The following is a 12,957-nucleotide window of genomic DNA, read 5'->3' on the forward strand; positions in this document are numbered from 1 at the left end:
TTACCTGTCTGCAAACTATTCTCTCTCATGATGGAAGAGATATGCTGCAGAGAAACAGGCCCCTCAGCCGATTATGTCGACATCAACCGTCCACATACATTGTCTAATTGATCAGCTACTTGTGTGGTCTTCCACTGTAGCTCACCCACTTTGGTTTGAGCAAATGACCCTCTTCACCATGTCTGCATGTTTTATGCATTGAGTTCCTGCCACGTGATTGGCTGATTAGATACCTACAGTAATCAGCAGGTGGAAGTGGCCACTGAGTGTGCACGTGATCCGTCAGTGAATTTTCCAGCACTATAGTGGCAATTGCCTCACCTTTTAGAGAAACATTTTGGTTGAGAAGCAAGAGTGACATTATTAGCATCAGCCATCTTACTGTTTGACAATATGGAATGGAATATTTTACTAAGCAGTAATCTGCTGGATGAACATGGATGAACATTTGTCTCTCTCCTTTGAGTCTTTGGTTTCCTCTTTTTTGCTCTTCTAACCATTCATAAAATAAACTGAAAAAACAGTGGTGGGTGTGTGGAGATGGATACAATAGGGTCTTTTAAGAGCCTCTTAGACAGGTACATAGAGAGTCGAAAAATAGAGGGCTATGAACTTGGAAAACCCCAGGCAGTTTCTAGAATAGATTGCATGATCGGCACAACATTGTGGGCCAAAGGGCCTGTAATGAGTTGTAGATTTCTATGTTTAAATAACTTTTATGCCTCAATCTTGACTTTAGGATTGCCAAAAGCATCAGGATGCAACACGATTTATACAAACAATTTTGAAGAAAATGCATCCATTGCGCTTAGTAAGTTTGCAGATGATAACAAATTAGGTGCTCTGGTAAACAGTGAAGAAAGTTGTCAAAAATTATGGGGGCATTTGCATCAACTAGTTCTGTGGTTTGAGGATTGTCAGTGGCATTCAATCCATTTAGGTGAGGAGTATTGCACTTCCACCGTAAAGGGTAGGTCCTGCAGAGTGTTGTGGAACAGGAAGATAACAGTAGAGATAAACAGTTCACTGCAAGAGGCATAACAAGTAAACATCTGGTGTGATGTGATGTCTCAGATCAACCGGATGCTAACAGAGGCACACGACACACCGACCTGTATCAGTCACTGAATTCTGGTGATGGAACGTAATGTTCCCATGGCTCAGGATGTTGGTGTGGCCATACACTGAGTATTGTGTACAGTTTTGCTCACAGGAAAGACGTCATTCAACTGCAAACATTGTAAGGAAATTCTGGGGTCTAACATACAGTGAGACATCGTGCAGGTTTGGAGTTTACTCCCCAGTGAGTACGAAATTGAAAGGAGAGCTATTTGGGGTATTCAAAATCAGAATGGGTATTATAACTGTGAATGCACACATCCCTCCCCCATCACCACCCCTTTCAAGTGTACGCCTCTCAGAAACCAGACAGCATAGGTTCAAGGTGAGAGGGTGACAACATTTAAAAGGGACAGAGGTGGAGCTTTGCAAATGAGAGTGTGGTGCAGACACAGATGGTGTGAAGTTGAGTTAAATACAAGACGAGTTCAAAAAGCACATTTTAGGGATATCTGGATTTGTGCTTCTCTTAGAATAGTGCAGAGTGATAAGATGCCAAACATGGCATTCGCGTAGGAGCGCACCTTGGATGCCGTGGGCAAGTTAGAATGAATCCTCTGTTTCTGTGCTATATTACTCCACGACTCTGCAATCCCCCCTCATCGATATGACTGTGTACATTTTCAAACAATCCCAAGGGTTACTGCAATACAACTGACCTTCAAATAAACATGCTCACCCCGAACAGCATCATTTCACTGAGCATGTAATTGAACAACATTTTGTTGCAATAATCAACACTTTCAGTCTACTAACATGCATAATAGTGAATGGGTCTGGTTAACACTGAGAACATAACAGAAAGCTCACTCTCCAGATGCTCAGTGGTACCTGAGGACTGAACACCTTGCTTAGCCGTCGCACCGGCATTCTTGGGTTGACTGGAGTTTCCACCCATCTCACTTCCGTCACTCCCTGTAACAATACAAAACCAAATTAAAGACAAAACAGAAAAGGCAAACACTGATAAAGAAGGCCCTCCGGCCCGCTGAGTACATCTACATGGTGCGCGATCTCCACAAAACAGCATCCATCATCAAATGCCCACTCTCTTCTCACTGATGCCACAAGGGCTGGTTCGGGATCAGTACCAGTTGCAGGTTGCCCTGCAATTCACTGCTTCATCAGTCATTAATGGGTCAGAGGTGAGATGGTCGGTCACTTCAAATTGATTGGAGTTATAATTTCAGAGGCTCTGTTCTGGGTCCAGCATGTCAGTGCCATCGAAAACAAGGCACAACAGGTCTGATTCCATTGACGTTTGCACAGATTCGCCATACCGTCTAAAAATTTGCCAAAGTTCTGCAGATGCCCAGTGGTAGTAACGTGACTGGTTGCATTATGGCCTGGATGGGAACACCAACGTCCAAGAATGGAGAAGCCAATGAAAACGTGATGGAGACAGTCTGGTTCTTCACAGGCAAAGCCATCTCCACTACTGGGCCTTGCCACAAGAAAGCAGCGCCCATGAAAGACTCTCACCTCCCAAGCTATGCTCGCTTCTCATCCGAGTCACCAGAAGGAGATACAAGTGGGGCTTCCGTTCGAAAGCATTGGTGTTTCCATACCAAGTCGTGTTGCAGCCAGTAAATACCATACAGCCACAGAAGTTCTTAATGGGATGCCAAATCTCTGCAGACTCCCCAAGGAAGTAGAGTGTCTGCCACGCTTTCTGCACAATTGCAACTACATGCTTGGATGGTCCTCTGAGATAGTAACACCCCGTCATTGAAAGCTGCTCATCTCTCTAACTTTGAACCTCCAGTGAAGATCAGCTCATGGACCACTGGGTTCCCCTCTCCTGAACTCCACCACCAATTTCTTGGTCTTATTGACATTGGGTTTGAGGGTGTTGTCATGATGCCACTCAGCCACGTGTTGTCCCGTGGCCGAGTGGGCAAGGCATCAGACTAGTAACCTGAAGGTCACTGGTTCGAGCCTCAGCTGAGGCAGCGTGTTTGTGTCCTTGAGCAAGGCACTTAACCACACATTGCTCTGCGACGTCACCGGTGCCAAGCTGCTTGGGTCCTAGTGCCCTTCCCTCGGACAACATCTCGGACCTACCTGGAGAGTACCTGAGGAGGAAGGTAAAGCTGTGCAAGCGTGGGTGACGTCAGCGGCGAGCGCGGGCTTTAAAAAGCGGCCCACTTTCCGGAGCGGGCAGGGCAGCGGAGTGCGCAGGAGCAGAGTGCTGGGCTTTGGCTCAGCGGCCTTCGGCGCAAGAGGACTTCGGCAAGTAGCCTATTTTTCATTTATTCAGACTAATCTAGGATCAGGTAATGGGGGAGACAGTTAGAGCAGTGGTGTGCTCCGTGTGCAGTATGTGGGAGATCAGGGTCAACACAGTTGTCCCTGATGACCACACCTGCAATAGGTGCGTCCAGCTGCAGCTCCTATCAGACCGAGTTAGGGAATTGGAGCAGGAGCTGGATGAACTACGGATCATTCGGGAGGCAGAGGCAGAGATAGAGAACAGTTATCGGGAGGTAGTCACATCGAAAAGTCAGGAGGTAGGCAAATGGGTGACAGTCAAGAGAGGCAGGGGGAGCAGAGTGGCCGTTCCCATCAACAATAAGTATACCGTTTTGGATACTGTTGGTGGGGATAACCTACCAGGAACAAGCTGCAGTGGTCCTGTCTCTGGCACTGAGGTTGGACCCTCGACTAGGAAGGGGAGGAGGGAAGGGAAGAGAGCGGTATTGATAGGAGATTCTATAGTCAGGGGGGTGGATAGGAGATTTTGTGGGGAAGATCGGGAGTCTCGGATGGTATGTTGCTTCCCTGGTGTCGAGGTCCGAGACATCTCAGATCGGGTGCAGGTTATTCTCGAGAGGGAGAGCCAGAATCCAGATGTTCTGGTCCATGTAGGGACCAATGACGTGGGTAGGATGAGTGAGGGGGTCCTGCGTAGGGAGTTCAGGGAGTTAGGTGTGAAGCTGAAGAACAAGACCCCCAGTGTGACAATCTCAGGATTGCTACCTGTGCCACGTGCCAGTGAGGTAAGGAACAGAAAGATTATAAAGATTAATACGTAGCTGAGAGGATGGTGCAGGAGGGAGGGCTTCAGGTTTGTAGATAATTGGGGTTTGTTCCAGGGAAGGTGGGATCTGTTGCGAAGGGACGGTTTACACCTGAACTGGAGCGGTACTAACATTCTTGCATGGAAGTTTGCTAGTGCTTCTTGGAGGGGTTTAAACTAAATTTGCAGGGGGCGGGGATCCAGAATGTGAGAGAGGACAGCGAGAGGAAGAATAAAGGACAGGTGGGGACTACACAGTTTCAGAATATTAAGTGCGTCGTAGAGAAAGGTGAGGCGGAACAAGTGATAAGGAAGACACATGTACAGAGGGATGGTCTGACGGAACATGGAGTTAAGTGTGTTGAAAGAATAAGTACATTTAGGAAGGACAACAAAATTCGAGGGGCGTATAGCCCAATGGGAGATCGGGGAGCTGGGTTAAGCACAATAGGCAGCGATTCAAAGAGAGAGGAGAAATGGGCTAAAAATTCTATATCTGAATGCACAAAGTGTCAGAAATAAGGCAGATGAGCTTGAAGCCCAGGTGCCAATGGGTAACTATGATGTTGTTGGGATAACGGAGACATGGCTGCAGGGAGATCAGACCTGGGAAGTGAATGTTCAAGGGTATACATGCTATCGTCGGGACAGAAATGTGGGCAGAGGGGGTGGGGTGGCCTGTTGGTGAGGAATGAGATTCAGTCCTTTGCAAGGGGGGGACAAAGGGTCAGGAGAAGTAAAGTCTGTGTGGATAGAACTGAGGAACAGTAAGGGCAAAAGGACCCAAATGGGTGTAGTCTACAGGCCACCAAACAGTAGCATGGATATTGGGTGCAAGTTGAATAGGGAGTTAACATTGGCATGTGGCAAAGGTAATGTTGCAGTAGTTATGGGGGATTTCAACATGCAGGTGAACTGGGAGAATCAGGTTGGTGCTGGACCACAGGATAGGGAGTTCGTAGAGTGCCTAAGGGATGCATTCTTGGAACAGCTTGTACGAGAGCCGACCAGGGACAAGACTATTCTGGATTTAGTGTTATGTAATGAACAAGCGATCTTGCAGTAAGGGAGCCATTAGGAGGTAGTGATCATAATATGATAAGTTTTTATCTGCAGTTTGAGAGGGATAAGGGCAGCTCGGAGGTGTCAATGTTGCAGTTGAACAGGGGAAGCTATGGAGCAATGAGGGAGGAGCTGGCCAAAGTTGACTGGACGGATATCCTAGCAGAAAAGACAGAGGAACAGCAATGGCAGGTATTCTTGGGAATAATGCACAAGGTGCAAAATCAGTTCATCCCCCAGAGAAGGAAGAATTCAAAGGGGGGAAAGGGGCCACAGTGGTTGACAAAGGAAGTCAGAGATTGCATAGCATTAAAAAACAAAGGAAGTATGACAGAGCTAAGGTGAGTGGGAGGACAGATGATTGGGAAGTTTTTAAGGAACAACAGAACTTAACTAAAAAGACAATACGGGGAGAAAACATGAGGTACAAACGCAAGCTAGCCAGGAATATAAAGGAAGATAGCAAAAGCTTTTTTAGGTATGTGAAGAGAAAGAACAATGTTGGGCCCTTGAAGAATGAATTGGGTGAAATTGTTATGGGAAACAGAGAAATGGCAGAAGAATTTAATGAGTACTTTAGATCTGTTTTCACTAAGGAAGACACAAGCAATCTCCCAGATTGTACAGTTTTGGTCTCCAGGGTTAGGGAAGGACATCCTGGCTGTAGAGGAAGCGCAGCATGGATTCACAAGTTTAATTCCTGGGATGTCTGGACTGTCTTACACAGAGGTTAGAGAGACTGGGCTTGTACACGCTGGAGTTAAGGAGATTGAGAGAGGATCTGATTGCAACATATAAGGGATTGGACAAGATAGAGGCAGGAAATATGTTCCAGATGCTGGGAGAGTCCAGTACCAGAGGGCATGGTTTGAGAATAAAGGATAGGTCATTTAGGACAGAGTTAAGGAAAAACTTCTCCCAGAGAGTTGTGGGAGTCTGGAATGCACTGCCTGGAAGGTAGTGGAGGCCAATTCTCTGGATGCTTTCAAGAAGGAGCTAGATAGGTATCTTACGGATAGGGGAATCAAGGGATATGTGGACAAGGCAGGAACCGGGTATTGATAGTAGTTGATCAGCCATTATCTCAAAATGGCAGTCCAGGCTCGAAGGGCCGAATGGTCTACTTCTCCACCTACTGTCTATTAACATCGGTGGTGTGGAGAGGGGAAGGAAACTGCCAGTCTCCCATACAACCCTGCCCAGGCCTGTGCCCTGGAAACTCCAGGCACAGATCCATGGTCTCTCCAGACCGACGGATGCTATACACACTCAGCCACATTTTTCACACCCCCTCCCTATGCTAATTTGTCACAACATTTGAATCGGCCTGCAACAGTGGTGCCACCAGTAAACTGGAATATGGTGTTGGAGCTGTGCTTAGACCGCACAGTCATAGGTGCAAAGCACGTAAAGTAGGGAGACTAAGCACACATCCCTGTGATGTATCTGTGCCGAAAGTGGAGGAAGTCCTGACTGGTTACACTGTGTCCTGGTATGGAAATACCAATGTCCAAGAACGGAAAAGCCAAGTGATGGCTGCCGTCCAGTCCATCTCAGGCCAGACCCAACCCACCACTGCAGTCCTAATTTTCCCAGCACAGTCAATGAAGCACATTAACCATCCAAAGGAGAAAATCAAAACTTCTGAGTTTCTGAATCTGGTGGGAGCAAAGGATCTTCGCAACGGCGAGAGGTGAACACCACACGAGAGCAGGGTGGGACAGGTGGCAGAGAAGGACTGCCAGGGGCGGGTGAAACAGGTGCAGACAGACCATCTGATGCTATTGTGCTTCCCGTTCCCAACCAATATCCCCCTCTCATTGCCCCTTTGTCCACAACAGAGACCCATATCAGAAATAGGTTTATCATCACTCACATGTCATGAAATTTGTTTTTACTGGAAGCAGCAACAGCATTACAGCACAATACATAAAGTTATTACAGTACTGTGCAAAAAGTCCAGGATACCCTGGTTATACTGCCTTTAAGAAGTATTTAACTCCCCATGGATGTTTTTATTGTTTTAGAGCACTGAATCACTGCAGGTTTAATTTGGCTTTCTTTCACACCAATCAACAGAAAAAGGTTTTTGTTCCAAAGTGAAAGCTGATCTCTACAAAACTATTGAGATAAAAACATAAAATAACTGATTGCATAAGAATTCAGGTCCTTTAATATGCCACACAAAATCATCACTGGTGCAGACAATGGGTCTTAGAAGTTAAATGATCAGTTAAATGGAGCTCCGGTCTCTGCAGCAGCAATGTTTAGGATTCTGCAGCACAGAGGGGTCATTCAGGCGGCTGAGGAGGATAGCTGGGGGTGGTCAGTCCCAAGACATGATTGCTTGTGGTCTCCGACAGTCCCATAAGACGCACCCTTTGTTGAGCTGATTAGAGAGGTACGAGAGGAGGAGTGCTCGTCAGGATAAAGGGTCTCAGCCTGAAATATTGGCTGCTCGTTTCCACGGATGCTGCCCGACCTGCTAAGTTCATCCAGCTTGCTTGTACCTGTTGATTTGACCACTGCATCTGCAGTGTACTTTGTGTTTCCTTTCCCCTTTGCTTTCCCTTCCTCTTAATTTCCCCCTTTCCTCTTCCTCCATCCCTTCCCCCTCCTCTTACCCTCCCTTATCTCACTTCCCCTCCCCATCCACTACCCTCTCTTCTACTCTCCTTTACCTCTTCCCTCCTTAGACCTCCCCTTTTTCTCCTCTTCCCTTCCCCATCTCCCTAACCCCTACCTTCTCTCAATTCTCCCTCCTTCCTCCACTACCTTCTCCTCTCTTTCCTACCCTCCTTTACCCCTTCCCTCTGGTCCTCTCCTCCTCCCTCTTCCCTAGGCTCCCTTACCCCTTTCCTACCCCCTAGCCCACCGCTCATCTCTTCCTCGCCTGCTCCACACCCCTTTCACCTTCTGTGTTGACGGCGACTGTCAGGAAGCTGCATGAGCACCACCTACTCCGAGGGGTGGTGAAGAGAGCCCAGGCGGGGTTCAGGTCCCACTTCCCAAACCTGGTTTAATTAAAAACCGCCACAGGGCCCTGTACAAAATGGCCGACGGATGGCGCCAAACGGGACATCACCTCCCCCGTCCCGTCCCTATACCACCGTTTCAGCCACTCTCCCCACACCCACCAACCTAATACAAGACCTGGCTTCATATATTCGCACTTTGACTCTAAAACCTACCTCGTACTTGCTGCAAATTTTCGCCTTTCACTCACGGGTGACACGTCCGGGTTTGTCTACAGCGAGTTGACGGCGGTCGGAAGGCGGGGCCAGCGGGACTGACGCGGAATTCATCTCCGCCATTGCGTACAATCCCTGATCGACATCCAGTCGAACCAATGGGAGTAGAGTAGCGCCTTCCGCGTCTGTTGACAGTTGGGCGCGTGCGCCGACATTTCGACCGCCGCCCAGCTGTCTGACGTAAGGTTGTTTTTCATTTTTTTAATTTTTATTGAACAAACAGAAGCACTAAACTTATGCTAACAAAGCCAGGGAATCACACATAGGCAGCAGCAAATATCAAATTTAAATATACAAATAAACAAGAAACTCCACTCTAAATACTGTTGGACAGAAGGAACTATACCTAAAAGGAGTCACAAAACAGAATCATTTACAGAGATTACCCGAAACGCTGACAGATCTGTAGTCTTTACAGCTTTCAATTTATGGAAAGTTTTCAGATATTAACGTATAGTTTGAAGTCTGACGTAAAAATATAATTGAAGGTTTCCTATTGCTGCATTTATGGATATAAAATTTGCTGTAAATTAACAAAAGATTTATGATAAAGAAATGATCCCTATGAGATTTGGTATTATTAGTAAACCCAAATAAGTCATTTTCAAAACAAAAATTAAAATCCACATTAATATTTTGATCTGTAAATTGACAAACATCAACCCAAAATGTTTTAACATATTCACAATCTCAAAACAGATGAAATAAATCCTCTGGATATAAACCACAAAAAGAACAGTTAGTTTCAATATCAGAATTAAACCTTCTCAAATAAACATTGGTTGGATAATATCTATGTATAATTTTAAATGCAATTTCTTTATATTTTGATTGGATCAGCTCATGATGAAATGGCGGAGCAGACTCGACGGGCCGAATGGCAGAATTCTGCTCCTTTGTCTTGTCTTAGGGTCTTATTATTTTTTTTAAAAGATGGAGGAAATCAAATCTTTCCTACAGCTGTGCTGGATGGATCTAAGTTGGGTAATTCAACTACCAAATATGATGTATTTCTAAACAAAATAATGACACCAGAGGGAATTGCATCCATAACAGGAGCAAATTCTTTTGGAGTCACAGGAAATTCTAAGGTGGATAAAAAAAAAGTAGGATTACGTAAAAATTGTTTAATCCAAATCATTTTAAAGGTATTATTCAGACTGTCAAAATCAAGAAAATTTAGTACCCCCCCCCTGTCATAACTATTCATGACAGCAGATTTTTTTATATAATGAACTTTGTTTTTCCAAAAAAAGCTAAACAGCATGGTGTCTATCAATTTACAGATTTTTTAATCGACCCGTGAGAGGAGAGCTATATATATAAACCTGGAAACACCTTCTGCTTTACAAAGCAGAACCCGGCCTCTCAAAGATAAGTCCCTTTGAAGCCACTGGTTTAATCTTATCTTTGCTTTGTCCAGGAGAGGTTGAAAATTAGCCACATACCTTAAATATTGGTTTTTAACGATAGATATCCCCAAATATGTAACTTTCTCTTTTACTGGAATATTATTAATTATAGATTGAGTGCAACCTTTAAGAGGAAACAATTCACATTTGTGAATATTTAAACAGAGGCCCGAGGCTTTGGAAAAAAAAAGTAGAAACACAGTTTAAAGCCGATGGGATTTCCGAATTATCACTTTTTTAAAAAAAGAGTCCTATCATCTGCAACCTGACTAATTAGAAAATTGGAATTTGCACAGGAAATGCCCTTTAGAGGACTAGACTTGATGGTGCAGATATAAACTGTGCACATATAAGGAATAAATAAGGTGAGATAGGACAACCTTGTCTCACTCCCCCCATTCACATCAAACCTCGGGGAAGTCCCCAACTTCGACTTTATAGAACTATTAGCGTTTGTGTTCAAAGCCTTAACAGCCTTAAAAAAAATGGACCAAACCCAAATCTACCAACAGCAGTGAAGATAAACTGATGCTGAATAGTGTCAAAAGCTTTGCAGAAATATAAAAACAGCATAAAACTATCATTTTGAACAAGATGAGAATAATCAATAAGACCTAAAACTACTCTGACGTTGTTAGAGATACGACAACCCTTCATGAAACCTGACTGTCTTTCATCTGTTATGTGTGCTGAACAAACCAGATGGAAATGGGGTCCAGAGCTGACCCCCCAACCCCCCCCCCCCCGGGAACTATGCTGCTAATGAGAGAGAGAGATGAAGAGAGATGAAGAACAGAGGGAGAGGCATCTGGCACAGATAAGAGAGAGAGAGAGACACGGATGATTTATGTATTATGGCTTCTTCACTGATTGTTTACCATTTGCTGCAATGACACTCCTTTGCTCATTAACATTCTTGCTGAGACAGCAGGGAGTGGCCTAGTTTGATGGACATGGACATGATCAGTTGATGGATGGCTGATACCCCATGAAAGGGGGGATAAAAGACAGGTCTGTGGAGACACCCTCAGACACACCAGTGGACACTGAAAGAGTGTTGTGCACCCACAGGAAGGGGTGGGGGGCCTGGAGGATCGGTTCAGGAGAATCGGTCCGGAGCACGGTGGATGAAGGCAGACCAGTGGGGACGTGTGTGTGTGTCCGCCCTTGCCTGGGTGAAGAGTCCATCACTGAAGGACGGTCTAGCCTGCAATGGAAGGGTCAAAATTGGTGACCTCAACGGTACAACGGAACGAGAAGACGACGGAAGGTTTGCCTGCTGCAACTGCTCATCTCTCTCTCTCTCTCTCTAACTTTGCAACACAACAACAACTACGTCAGCACGAACTGAACTGAACTCTATATTCTCTTATGACAATTCATTTACCCCAAGACTTTGATAGAGCTTGGTTTTGATTCTTATTCCTACACTTCTGTATTTATCATTGCTGACCTGTTTTATATTGGTATTTTTGATACTGTATTGCTTAGTTTACTAATAAACACCTATAGTTACAGTACCACCAGACTCCAACGTATCATTCCATTTCTGCTGGTCTGTTAACCCAGATACGGGGTACGTAACACATCATTAATCAATGGTAAAACTACTTTCATTCTGTTAGCAAAGATTTGGGCCAGAATTTTATCATCAGTATTGAGAAGGCAAATAAGACGCCAATTATCGAAAACTAATTTATCTTTTCTTGGTTTAGGAATTAAAGTAATAAGGTCATGTGTTAAAGAAGTGGGAAGACATTCTTTATCAATACATTCTCAAAGCAATTTTAGTAAAAAGGGATTAAAGGTGTCTGAAAGCATCTTATAATATTCTGCAGTCAGACTGTCCACACCCAACGACTTATTATATTTTTAGTTTGAAATGGCAGCCTTAACCTCTCCCAGGGTAATAAGAGCATCACACAGGTCTTTCTGATCATTGGACAGGTTCCTAAGAATATTAATATCATTCATGAAATGCAGTGTGGATGCTTCACTATACTTTGAGCTATGTAGTTTACTATAAAGAGCAGAACAATACTTTGCTATTTTTAGACTCTTCTGTAATCACATCATCAATATTAAACTGATGAATGGAATTGAATTGGCAACACTGCTTTTCTAAATGAAAGAAATAAGCTGTACTCTGTTCACCCTCTTCCAACCACCGTTTTCTGGATCTCATATATGCACCTTCTGCCATTATAAGATAAAGATGGTTTAACTTATCCTTTAACAAAGCCAGCTCCTCTTTATCTTTTCCGGAAAGGTTATCTGGAAACAATTCACATAAATGTGCAATCTTTGAGATCAATGATTGTTCTTCCAATTTTCTTTTCTTTACCAAATCACTACTGTATTCCCTAAAGAATTTGGCAGATTCAAATTTTAAAAGTTCCCAAATTGTAGAGAAATTATTCTCTACCATCGCTTTATGTAAAAAGCTGGTTGCCAGCTTTTTAATGTGCAAAGAGACAACTTCATGCCCAAAATGGAATTATTTAATTTCCAATAAGATTTAAAATTGGATTCAGCTGAAGATAATGCAATTTGTATATGGATAGCTTTATGATCTGTTAAAGGTGAGGGAAAAAAATTAAAAGTGACATGATTATTTCTTAAGGTATCGGATAGTAACCAGTAATCTAGTCTAGACATGTATGTGATAGATTTATTAGTCCAAGTATAATTTCTAACTCCAAGAAAGTGCTCTCTTCAAATACCTATGATATTAAACTTCTGAATAAAGCTGGTAAAGGTATTATAAGTAGAGTATTGCCTTAGTGACCATCGATCCAATATTTTCATCTAATATCATGTCAAAGTCTCCTCCCATAACAATAAATACATCAGGAAATTTAGAGAGACAATAATCAAAATGTTTTTTTTTCCAAAATCTCCAGTAATCTATCATTATAATTTCTAAGGTTATAACCATAAATATTAGCAATAAGAAACTTTTTACCATATGTGATTACTAGGAACTACAGTGGGGCCCAGCAGCTCCTTCAGCATGCATCTACACTACACCTCCTGACTCCGCGTCCACTTTTCATTGAATTTGTTGAGAGTTGATGTACTTTTAGTTACCTAA

The 12,957-nt window shown here is 43.9% G+C and overlaps 1 protein-coding gene across 5 annotated transcripts in view; it reads right to left on the minus strand.

Moving 5' to 3' along the window:
- Positions 1–8,527, minus strand: part of LOC132390049 (uncharacterized) — a 40,166-nt gene extending 31,639 nt beyond the window's left edge. For 3 of the 5 annotated variants that reach the window (XM_059962639.1, XM_059962635.1, XM_059962637.1), the window contains exons 1-2: positions 8,392–8,527; positions 1,930–2,034 (exon numbers count right to left, since the gene is read on the minus strand). In XM_059962639.1, coding sequence (XP_059818622.1) covers positions 1,930–2,017 — 88 coding nt within the window. In that variant the 5' untranslated portion in view covers positions 2,018–2,034; positions 8,392–8,527. The remainder of the gene's footprint in view (positions 1–1,929; positions 2,035–8,391) is intronic. The other 2 variants (XM_059962636.1, XM_059962638.1) reach the window with 2 other exon arrangements.
- Between the last annotated feature and the right edge of the window lie 4,430 nt (positions 8,528–12,957).

This window comes from Hypanus sabinus, unplaced genomic scaffold (assembly GCF_030144855.1).
Source record: "Hypanus sabinus isolate sHypSab1 unplaced genomic scaffold, sHypSab1.hap1 scaffold_752, whole genome shotgun sequence".
Classification (NCBI taxonomy): domain Eukaryota; kingdom Metazoa; phylum Chordata; class Chondrichthyes; order Myliobatiformes; family Dasyatidae; genus Hypanus; species Hypanus sabinus.